We start from the raw sequence: 12,152 nt of genomic DNA, 5'->3' as shown, positions 1-12,152 counted from the left end.
ATAGCATAGCAAATTTAAGGTAATCCATCCAGAAACTGCAGATGTCAGAATAATAAAATACAAGTTGTCCTAAGCAGGAACATTTTTCACACTTTAGAATTCACTAATAGAAGGGTATAGGCTTCATATTGACATACTTGTGTTATTAGCATAGGCATAAATGTAATCCCTTGCTCACATGAATTACAGAATACACCCTATTTCAAATAACTTCTTAACATCTGTGCTCATGATTAGATTTTTGTCCTACGCTACAGCATTCCCTGTTAACAGTAATGCCTTTCTCCATGTATTTTTTTCCAATGTGAATTTTGAAAAATCAAGTTTTAAAAAAAATCTTCAGTTTTATTTGGCATCAGGCGATATATTAAGTGTTCAATATTAACTGATGCTTATTAATATTGTGTAGTTTGTGAAAAAACATGTGCATTTTAAAATTCAGTGGAAAACTATTTATTTTGAGAAATGGAGATGAGGCTAACCAGAATTTTAAAACTGGATATACTTAGACTAAAGACTTTTTTCCAAAGGCATTGCTGATTTTTTTTTGCACTTGCTTAAACAAATTCCATTTTCAACTGATTTGTGCTTCATCCATAACTTACTACACGCTCTGAACTGCATTAAAATGGGATTCCGAAAATATACAACCTCCAGGCAACTCTCAGCTAGTAAAATTACTTCATCCATCACCCCATATTTTCAATTATATAGTCCTTATTCGGAGTCCTTTAATTTGTCTGAGATTCATCAATGGTATCCTGTTTAAACTACCATCGTAAACAAAGAGAAACAGTGCTACCTAAGTGTCTTATTATAAATATATTTATGCACAAGAAGAGTTTGCATTCCCATCTTAGAACATTGCTTGTAAATTTTGAGGCTTTTTTCTTTTTTTTTTTTGGTACATGTGGCCTTCAATTCAGCCCCAAGGTCTTTCCACCTCATTGGTTAATTGGTAGCCATTTCTTCCAATTTTCTGAATAATATAACAACCAAAAAGCCCAACCATTCAAGTCCCATTAGTCTCACATCCTGTAACATTCAGTCTAATACAAACTAATCCCACAGACTCACTCCTCACTACACACATTTAGTTTTCACAAGTTCTCTGCAGTTTGATGATTTATTCTCTATGCCAAATCCCAACAACTGAATTCAGTTAAATTAACCACATCACATAATTAGAGTTCAAGGACCCAAGAATGTTAAAATGAGACGACATACCACGTTGCCACAGAAAAGTGAGCATGAGTAAGAGGAAGTCCCCCTCTCGCTGGGCTTGGCGCTGAGGCATGCTGCTGTAATAACTCCAGTTTCCGATCGCATAACCACTAGTCCTTGAGATTTCTAAAATTATTCCTCCTCCACAAGGATGGAGGAAAAAGAGTTGGAAAACTTTGCTTTGAACATTATATTGCCTAATCCTTTGCTCTGTCACAGCATAGATACCGAGCCCGCTGTGCTGTCATCAACCTCAAACCAGAAAATGCTACTCGCGCACGAACTGAAGAGAAACTTCTACCCAAAAGCTACTTTCAGAGTAAAGGATCACCCTGCCTTCGCCCAGGGTTTTCCAATATTTAGCAAGCATTCCAGATGCTACCTTAGCAAGCATTTCAGATGCTATTTCCACTCTCTGCAAGCCCTTCACACAAAGCAATAATTATTCCTTTGGTTATAAGGTCAGTTATCATGGAAGCCTCTAGGATGACAGAAATGAAAGCTCACCTATCTCAATTTTTAAGAATTCCCGAGAATTCTGACTCACCCTTCTACTGGGTCCCTCCCTGTTCAGGTGCTGTGATGTGAACTCGCTGGCACAGATGGCAAGAGTGAAAGAGTGTCTGTCATAAACCAGTTTTTTTAAGCGCACTGGTGTAGTTTTTCAGATCAGTCAGGCATCATGAAAGTTTATGAGGAGAAAGACTTTACCAAGGCAGATACCTTGGACTGTCGTTTCAAATTATAGTGCCAACTTAAAAGGAACAAGGTAGCGGAGGATTAAAACTTTAATTTCCTTTTGGCAGTTTTCTCCTAAATTCTAAAATTTAGGGTTAAACAAGGAAGTAAATAGAAAAATCCTACCAAATCTATATTACATTTGTGCTTGCACAGATTTCTTAGGTGCCACATTAGAAAACAGAAACTTTAAAGAACTAAAGCAGTGACCTCCCTCGATGGCTCCAGCCAGCTCTGGGTCCCCAGGCACACATGCTACCTCTATCGGGGGGCCAGCTTTAGGAAGCCCCAATCATTATCTCCTGTCATTGTGGTGCAGTTCCCCCAAATTACTATTATTCCCGAATAACAAGCATCATTTATGGTCTTTCACAGGTGAAGTTATTTTACCTCACAAGGAGCACAGCACGCTCTATTTGCAAATCCAAACTCAGAACCTAGTGAAAAAAATTTATTACAAAATTTACAGAGCTGTGTATATGGGAGAAGGTATTGGGTAGAGAGGAATGCCCAGTGCTGTCAGTGGGATCTTTTACCAATCATTTTTGCCTCCAGAACGTGGGTCATAATATGTTATATATGTTTTATAATGTTTGAAAATCATAGTTGATATAAAAAGGAGCCTCCTCCCCCCGCCCCCAGACCTCACCCCCACCTCTCTCTCTCTCCCCATTCCCTTTGAAAAGTGAGATCATATTAACAGCAATGCAAGAGCTTAGTTTGCCATATCAGAACACAGATGCCAAGCTTTCCCAGCTGGCAACTGCGGCCTCAGAGTTTAACTCTTGAATTGTCTGGTAAAGCTATCTTGTGGCAGGAACATCATGGCTTAGAGGGCAACTTTTGGCCCCTTAGTCTGTGTTTTCTTCTTATCAGTGAGAAAATTGCTAAGTATCTTATCTTACAATATATGTTCCCACAAAGGTCTCATTAAGCCCAGGAGTAAGACAAACCAATAAGAGCCCTTCTTTATCTGGTGAACTGCATGTGAGCCAGAATGCAAACAAATGAGCACTAGAGTTCATGAGTTCAGTTAAGGACAGGATGCTAGATGGGAAAGCTTAACAGTGTTCCCCTAAGTCAAACATGCCTTCAGAGTACTGTTCCTACATACAAACGTATGCCCTCTGACCATTTCATAATGCAAGCACACCAAATCACCCTAGAGATCAGCCTCACTTGAGCAAATAATGAAAGCTTAGTTTCCCCCATAATGGGAAATACCTGCAAATGAAGTGAAATTTATTAAAATGTTAAAATGTGCTGTCAGCTTGCAGACAATTATCTACTTAAGCTTTTCATAAAGAAATAATTGTTACCCAAAAGGCTTCTAAAAGTAACTTTTAGGAGGAAAGGAAGAAAGAGGAAAATAATTCTTAGCGTTTGCTTCCTCACTAATGATAGATGACAACCAGGAAGGATTCTATTTCAAAAACAATAATAATCATTACAACTTCCCCTGTAAACAAGGCACATTTTTCACAACTTCAGAATGTTCCTCCCTGATCATAACATTTAACAACACAATGAAGATGCCATTCAAGAATGGATCACAATTTTAAGAGTTCAACAAGGCTAAAGGGTACTCCTCATGACAGCCAGGAGGGGTTTCTGGATACTCCCTAGCTCTCCAAAACATGTTTAATAAGAGTGCAAAGCACAGTCCAAAGATCAGTGAGACCGACTCAGTTTAAACTAATCTCTTAAATTCACGACAACAGTTACTATCTCCTGAGATCTTTAAACTCCTTTCTTAGAGGTGTGGACCTCTCTTTCTTCAAAACCCTCCTCTGCCTAAGAGAAATCGCAGCCCCCTGACCTTACACACCCGGCCTTTCTTCCCCTTCACACAGGGCCGGGCCTGGGGACTCAAGGCCTCCCAAAGGCCAGACTCCATTCTGTGCGGCCCTTTGGGTAGAACTGCTAATCCTTCTTATTAATTAAGGAGATAATGGTGGTTAACCGGAAAGCAATATTAATGCTAACTATCTAGGAAACTTCAACCAAAATTATTTTAGCCTTTTGATTGTTTTTCCTGGTGTGCAGAATTGTGCTCTGAGAATTTGGCAACATTTTGATGCAGAATTGAGGAATTCGGCAATGACTGATTTATATCAGACATTAACACACAGATTTCCTCATTAAGGTTTATTTTGTTTTTTCCTTAGCATTTACACTGTTACACATTACTAACTAGAAAGAAAAGCAAGGTCTTCTCTCAATGTGTTACTCTAAAATTTGGAAGTGTGGAAACTGAGGGAACTAAACATTGCATAAGAAATAAGCAGGGATGTGCCTGAATGCACCAAGTCAGTCATGACGAATGCATTTCTTATCACTACATTCGGCTTGTCCTCCACACCCTTCTCATAGCACACCCGGCATCCTAGAGTACATTTATGGCCCAGGAAGGTGTGTTGTGCAAGGCTTGCCTGGTTTTTGTTTTGTTTTGTTTTGCTTTGCTTTCATGAATGCAATAACAAAGACAATATGGGGAGTAGGTACCACCTGCCCAAGAATCATTGGCTATCTTTAATATCTTTGGGAAAAATGGAGGCCACTTTAGAACTAATTTTTCCTTTAAGCTGTCACAGTCTTTTAAAAATATATATCTTTTTTTAAAAAGGAAGGGTTTTATATTAGCTAAGGTTTGCTGCAGCAAACAAGCAAGCAGCTTTCATTCAGAGATTGTCAAAAACTTTCCAGTGTGCCCACTGCAATGCGGATGCCAACCAACGAATCAAAGGCATTCAGCAACTAGACAAAGAGGGTCTGATGCCAACCTCGGTGCCACTGGCAACCATTATTGGCATCAAGCACAGTGTCTGCCTTTTTTTTCCCCTCGCCTGGCACTTCACAAACAAAATGGCGGTTCTTGTAGCAACGAAACAGCCGAAGCGCAGCCCTCTGAATCAATAACGTCAAATGATTTTATGGATTTAAACACAGTTGCTCCCAAATAATGTGTATGTTTTAGGTAAAATGGGGGCTATATAATTTTATCAATGATTATATCGAACATGACCCTTTACTAAAGTAGAGGAATAGAAAAATGGGCTGAATTGCGGTCAACCAGGCTATATGCATAGAAGAAGCTGAATAACAAAGAGATTTAGCTTTAAAGAGAAGACTGCCTTGCGGCCATGTGATGCAAAAGTCTAATGATCTGGATATCAAAAATGATTTCAAAATGCATACATTTTTTCCCAAAACCATATCAGATGCAGATGTAGCACTATAGCTTGTGTCTAAGACCTAGTAACTCTTCCCACATTTCAAAAAAGATGAGGCTGCTGGGCATAAAGAAAAAAAAAGTGTGGGTTGAACCAAAAAAGAAAGAGGGAAAAAAGGAAAGCAGAGGAAGTTGGTCAACAATGGAACTTTATTACATGTTGGTCTGTATATCCTCCAGAAGAGATGCATTTGTGATCTTGTATAAATAACTAAGAGGACTATTGACATTTCTAGATCTGGAAATTGTCAATATATTGTAACATCACTCCACACTGCAATGCGGATGCCAACTAACAAATCACAGGCATCCTGAGCTAAACAAAGAGGGTCTGATGCCAATCCTGGTGCCAGTGGCAACCATCTTTGGCATTCTCTCTGTTCTTTCTCATGTTTTCCTCCCAGTCCTTTAGAAGTGGGGTGAGAGAAAAAGGGGGGGAAAGGTAATTTTGTTGCTCATTCTGTTGCAAACATCACATTTTTCTTTTCTAATTTTTCTTTCATGTTTTTCTTGACACTTCTTCACCTAATTTATAAAACACACTTAAGTGGGTTTTCATGTACTTAGAGGAGAAATTAAAAGTGGTAATGGGCGATACGCAGCCTTCTGATTGACTACAGACTTATCTGTTAAATGCCTTCTTTAATCAACTGCATCACGGAACAACATAATTAACCTACACCCCCCTACCCCCAACCCCCCAAAAGATAGGTTTTGAAAAAGGAGAAACACAAAAGCATCCTGATGTGACTTTTTCAAAAAAGAACCAACAGATGTTAAGAAGAGATGACGTACTGGCAGGTAGCAGAGGATACAAATGAGACGCGCAGAGTAAAATAATGAAAAGTTCTTACAATGCAGACCATTGAAGCAACAACAAAATCAATGTTTGATCTGAACACATGGTCTCCGAGAGTTGCACAAAACTTTATGATTATCATGACCGATGGTGCAATGCAGAAGGCAGTTAGGCAGTTTTCTTCCTTCAATCTATCTTCACAAATCCAAAGGATAAGTTTTTATTGTCAGTTCATCAACCAAGGGAGTTGGCTGCCTGCCCCAGGAGTGAATGTACCTGCAGGCACACCTCAAGGACTAGCCTTCAAGCAAGTTAAAATGGGAGCAACAGTGAGGTGATTGCAAATCTTCCCTCTCTGCACTGAAAAGTGGGTCTGCACATGACCCACTTTTAAAACTTTACTTGCAGCCTTGACTTCCACAACACAGTTGCAGCACATTTACAATCACTCCAACAAAAAAATACACAGCCCACCTTAAAATGTTGCTTCCCAGACAGCTGTCAATGGAATTAAGTGTCATGTGTTAATGAGCTTTTATTTTAGGACCTACAGGGTGAAATTATATTTTTCTTCAAACCATTACTATTTGGATGTTAATTTTTTAAATGCATGAAAATAGTAAATGCAGTTTTTCATTAAAAAAAAAATACTTTTTCCATGTATATGATAGCCAGCACCATTATTTAAAATCAAATTAAAACTTTTAAAGTGACATTTAAGCGTAGCTCTAAAACTGTATGAAGGAAATAGAAGACAAAATGGCCATAAGTACCTAGTTTTCTGATAATTTCCGAGCGATCATAAAGTTCATAGCAATTTATTAAATCCCACATTTATATAACAAACATCAGATAACTGTCTGCCACCTGGCTATCTGCAGGCCATTTCCACTACCACCAGGCCAAGTTAGGAAATGACCCACCATCTGTGGCAGATCAAACTTCAGTCCACTTTTGGTATGCTCTTTTTTTTAAAATGATGTTTTACTATGGACTGTTGTGACTATAAGGACATCAATATTCTGACACATTCATTTGAAGAAAAGAAATTTTCACCTACTCAAGTAAATGTATATTAAGAAAACTGAAAACAACAAGAAAGCATATTTCATGAACTCAAAAAATAGTCAGAAAACATACAACCTTTTTTCTTTTTTGAATTATTCAGGCAGCATTTACATCATTCTCTTTATCAAGTATTTTTTTTTAAATAGGTATGGTATGCGGTTACTGCATTCTTTATGAGATTTATTTTAAACCAGTGTAACCAGTCCACTTTCTGTTTTTGTTCTGTAATGTTCTGTAAGAAGAGCTGCGACTTTTTCTCCTCAGTAAGTTTTATGGAATTTACATTCAAGTAAACTAACAATATTTATGTGTGTTCCCAAATCACTCTGGGAAAACATGATAACATAAACTATTTAAACAAGAACTATAATCCATTCAATCTACAGTGAATATTACATAATCAAAAGTAGGTGTTGATAGAAATATTTAAATTAAATAAATCTAGGGCTACCTAACATATACTTTCTGACTGTGGCTATCTCAAGGATTTTGTACTGGAAAACATTAATTCTATCTCAGTGCAACAGCACTAGATTTGCGAACAAAGTTCATCTGCCTCGCTAAGTAAGGCTAACACAAAGAGTATTAAAGAGTATTTTGACTGTTCATAAATAAAGTCACATTTTCAAATTGGGAAAAGATAAGTAGATGCAAGGAATGTAACCTAAGACAAAAAGTGAAGTGTAATAAACTCTATTTTTAGATTATTCTGTGTCTCTGAAATCATACATAATTTCAAAGACATGTGAAAACGCATCTCTTTGTGGTCTTTAAATATTCACACCTAGCCAGGTCTGAAAGGTTCATGTCTATTTCCATGGCTTGCACATGGCAGTGGACCTGTGAGTGGAAGCGGGCACGCCACTCTACCCAGAGTGGGGAAAAGAGACCTAGGGGCCTTGAGCCATCTAACCCGAGCCAGAAATTCCGTATATACGTGGGCAGTGTATGCCGTGCGAGAAGAAAGAACAATCTGCTCCTACCTTGCTCCTGCACGTAGTATGCCAAAAACAAATCAAGCTCCTTAACTGATACTGTGATATGATGTGGCTGGACACAAAGTGCTGGGTTTGTGCAATGTGGGGATTTCATGAGCCGCTCTCCATCGGTACTTTCCAAGGGGATGCCTTTGAACAGGATCACCATGACTAGATCCAGACGCCAGACTTTGTCTGCCTGTCGCAGGCAGTCGATTCTCCTAATCTTACCCTTCTGGTCTGGATTGGATAAGACACAGCACGGATGCTTCTTGCCAGTTACGGTGAGCACAAAGTCCTCTCGGTACTCCTGGCGGATATCTTTGCGCAGTTTGGCCAGGAGCCTGGATGCCCACTTCTGTTTGATTTCAGGCTTTTCGCTGAGAAGCTCATCTTTGACTGCTCTTTCTTCATCCTTTGACATTCGCTTCTCATGCTTTTTAAAGTACTTGCGTTTCCGAGCCTGCAGGTTGAACCAAGTATAGGCGATTGCACGGACATGTGGAAGTAGTGCCTCGATGAATGGGTGAAATTCATCCTGTGGAAAACACGGGGAGAAAGACGACACACATACTCTGTTTAGTTTGAAAAGCTCAAAATATGAGACCACAATCCATTCCACATCAGTACAAAAAAGTTAGGCAGAAAAAAATTACGCTCTTTTTCTTATTCAAAATTATCAATAGAGCAGGATCAGAGGAAAATTAAGTATTCCAGGCTGCCCCCTTTCCATCAAAATTCACAGGTTTATTCTCCCTCCTAAAAAGAAAATAAGGTTTATATTTGTATTTCCACTCTGGCCCCATCCCCCTCAGTCCCACCATGCATCCACATTCTTTAAAACCTAAACAGCCAAGGTACTTGGTACCTAATTTAATATTTAAATATTTGATTGACCAACTAACACTAAGCAGTACCATTTTACAAAGAACACAGTGAGAATTTTTTTTAATCGGAGCAGAGCTGTTCAGAAGGCAGGAGCGATGCCACAGTTCATTTCTCTTCTCTGTGGCACAGAAACACAAAGCGTATAGATGCTCAGTGTAATGCCACACAGTTCCCGCTTTTGGAGCATGCTCTCAGCAAGAGGCTGCTGGTGGCACAAAGAGCATGCGCCATTAAACTTGATCCATTTTCTTATCAAACGTCCAACATTCCAACACTGAAACAGCACCATTCCAAGAGTGGTAACTAGAGAAACCGGTATACAGCGAGGGAAAGTGGGCAAAGGACACAGCCGGTCCTATCAGTGTCCTGAACAGAAGGTTTCCATACTTTGAGCAGTGGATTCTCTTCCTCCACCACCACCACTAGCCCCCAACACACACACACACACACACACACACATTCTCTCTCACACTCGTGCTCACACTCCCACACTCTCTCACAGATATACACACTCCTCACATTTTTAAATTAAAGTTTTTAAAGTTGAAAACAAAAATCGGATTAATGTTCTTCCAGCAGCTTTCCTATAGAAACTGAAGCCCCACAGAGTCAGTTAATTTGTTAACCGATCACAAGAGTATGGCAATTATTCTAAACCCCTTAAAAATCAATCTGAGGTGAACAATGAAAAATGGCAACTTGGCACCAACTTTACATTCTTTGTGTCTCTGCATGCGGTGGCAGGGTGACACCAAGAGTGCACCGCTGGTCACTTACTGCTTCTGTGGAATCAATACAATTTCATCTGCTATGTATATGCATTCTCAGACAGGAGTGTGGGTGTACATATGCATGTGCTTGTGAATTACACGTGGACAATTGTATAGAATCCAGTCTTTTACTCGAGTGTTTAGGCGTCTGCCTTTTTCCTGCCTCTTTCATAGGAGCCTATTTTAAGGGAGGGAGGCAGCAAATAGGGGAAGATAATCTTTACCTACAGATATTTCAAGTTACTTCCCAAAGCAGTCACTGTCTCATTACTTCTTGCCATAGGTAAAACCTGTCTCCTGTCTCTTAAGACCAGGCCTATTGCCGGTCAGAGAAAGAGCTTCACATCCTGTGCATGCACCCTGGGTGTGTGCCATAAGCCAGGATCTGAAGCAAATGAGACCTTCCACCGCAGTCACTTTTCTGGTCACATTGACTATATTGTTACCCTGATCACAAAAATAACTTTTTTCTAACGGATCATATCCCAAGTTAGGATTTACATACTAGTGTTAGTCACCCTGAATACTGTGGAATAAATTCTATTTCATCAGCAGGCTGATGAAGTCCATGAAGTATCTATCGATGATGAAAGTACAACTAAGGGAAACTAAACAAAGAAGGTATCCCAAAAAATCCCATGTAATTATGAATCAATTTTTAATATGAAATTCAAAGTTTCAACACTAAAGACGGAGCGCGGCACGTTAGCAGTTTGCAATTCAGACATGGAAGAGGTGTGTGTCCTAGCCAATCAATAATGCAGCTATCAAGTGTTTTAACATATTGCCGAAAAATGTTCCCACAGCTGAATAAGTGTAAATCAAAATTTTATAACAATACAGAATACAGATGATTACATCACAGTATGAGGCATAACCAAGTGCCATAGAGGAAATCATTAAACCGATCAGTAGTTTCCAGCAGAGATTTGAACAATTCGGTTACTATTCGAGCACATTAAACTAGGCCATGGAAAGAGTTAAACCACAATCTGTTCTTTGTGTGGGAAGGCAGCCCTGCTCACAGCAACCACAGCCCATGATAAGACCTCCTATCTCCATACACTTTCTGATGCCATGCTTTTAGCTTTCACTGTAACTACAAAAACTTTGTTTATTCCCCTTTAAAATACTTGCAGAAGGAAACCTGCTCAAGGAAATATGGACTTAAACGCGCTTTGGGGACTCAGTTCTTATAATCTGACTTTTGCTATGATTTATTGACATGATCAAAAAACACACATATATACCGTCGTAAACTAAAAACTTGGGAATGTAAAGAGTACATATAAGGGGGAGCTTTTTCTGACTCATTATACCCTTGCCACGCTTTTTGAAAATGCAACGTTATTTTAATAAATATCAAGCAACGCAGTAACTTAAGTACTTATATCCTTAAGTACTATGTTCAGTGACATTTCATTTTCTTATAAAGACATCAAACATACTTTTGATTCAATTTGTGTTTCAAATCATCTATCATGTAGGAAATTTCAAAATTTTAATAAATTATTTTAAAGTCAAAAATGCAAATCTGAGAGTTGAATTTGGAATTTCTTAGCAAATGCACACAGAAACAATTTTAAGGTTGCCTTGAGTTGTGCCAGAGCTGCCACATAATGTTTTAAAACCTACTTTTCTTCCTTATTGATAAACAGAAGTAGCAAACTTTCTTAGTCCATAAAGTTGCCTTATACATATCTTTAGTGGTTTTACTATTATGTAGATTGCTTTGGAGTGAAATACTTACTTGACAAGGAAACATCCTCAAAAAAAATGATAATAAGTGGAGGCTTGCTAAAATCATACATTTCTGTATCAACATGCCTAAAATGTTACCTTCCTAGTGCGATTTTTTTTCTAAGGCAGAGTTACAATATATTTTAATGATTTTGGGTGCTATGACTATGGAGCAACATAACTGTCTTCATCCAAAAAAGAGTGGTTAAGATATTCAAATGTCCTAGTAAATAGATCATTAAAATAACACTTTAAACAATCATGAAAAAAATTTTGGAAGCAAGGCATGTTAGTGATCTAAGATCTAATGGCTCTATACTTAGGTAATTTGCCACCCTGCCCTTTCAGAATTTTGATTAAAACACACTGACATGCAGTAATCTTATTTCTTTAGAACTTCCTTTAGTTGAACTAAATTGATAAAATAAGTTACAAATTTCAAATATAAAAGTAAACAGTCCTAATTCCACTAGAAATATTTATTTTTCTTCACAGAAACAATGGTTCACCTGAAAAGGATGGAAAATTAGACTAATACACAGATGGGAGAGTAAAGAGTAGGTGCTTTTAGAGCACCGCTATATAACAATAAACCATTAAAAATGTACCTAAAGAACTTGAAGACAATGAAAGAAAAAGTTCAATGCAATCATACCAAGTGAAAGTTATATTAAGGGTTTACATTATTTCTTAAAAAGCAAATTGACATCATATAT

At 38.3% G+C, this 12,152-nt stretch overlaps 1 protein-coding gene across 7 annotated transcripts in view; it reads right to left on the bottom strand.

The window, feature by feature from the left end:
• Positions 1 to 12,152, bottom strand: part of NFIB (nuclear factor I B) — a gene marked incomplete at its 5' end in the record, with an annotated part of 427,407 nt that overhangs the window by 209,749 nt on the left and 205,506 nt on the right. For 6 of the 7 annotated variants that reach the window (XM_084237474.1, XM_084237475.1, XM_084237478.1 and 3 more), the window contains one exon: positions 8,045 to 8,576. In XM_084237474.1, coding sequence (XP_084093600.1) covers positions 8,045 to 8,576 — 532 coding nt within the window. The remainder of the gene's footprint in view (positions 1 to 8,044; positions 8,577 to 12,152) is intronic. The other variant, XM_084237480.1, reaches the window with a different exon arrangement.

The sequence above is a fragment of the Talpa europaea genome (genome assembly GCF_964194135.1).
Source record: "Talpa europaea genome assembly, chromosome: 7".
NCBI lineage: Eukaryota > Metazoa > Chordata > Mammalia > Eulipotyphla > Talpidae > Talpa > Talpa europaea.
This window is presented reverse-complemented; position numbering and strand designations above follow the sequence as displayed.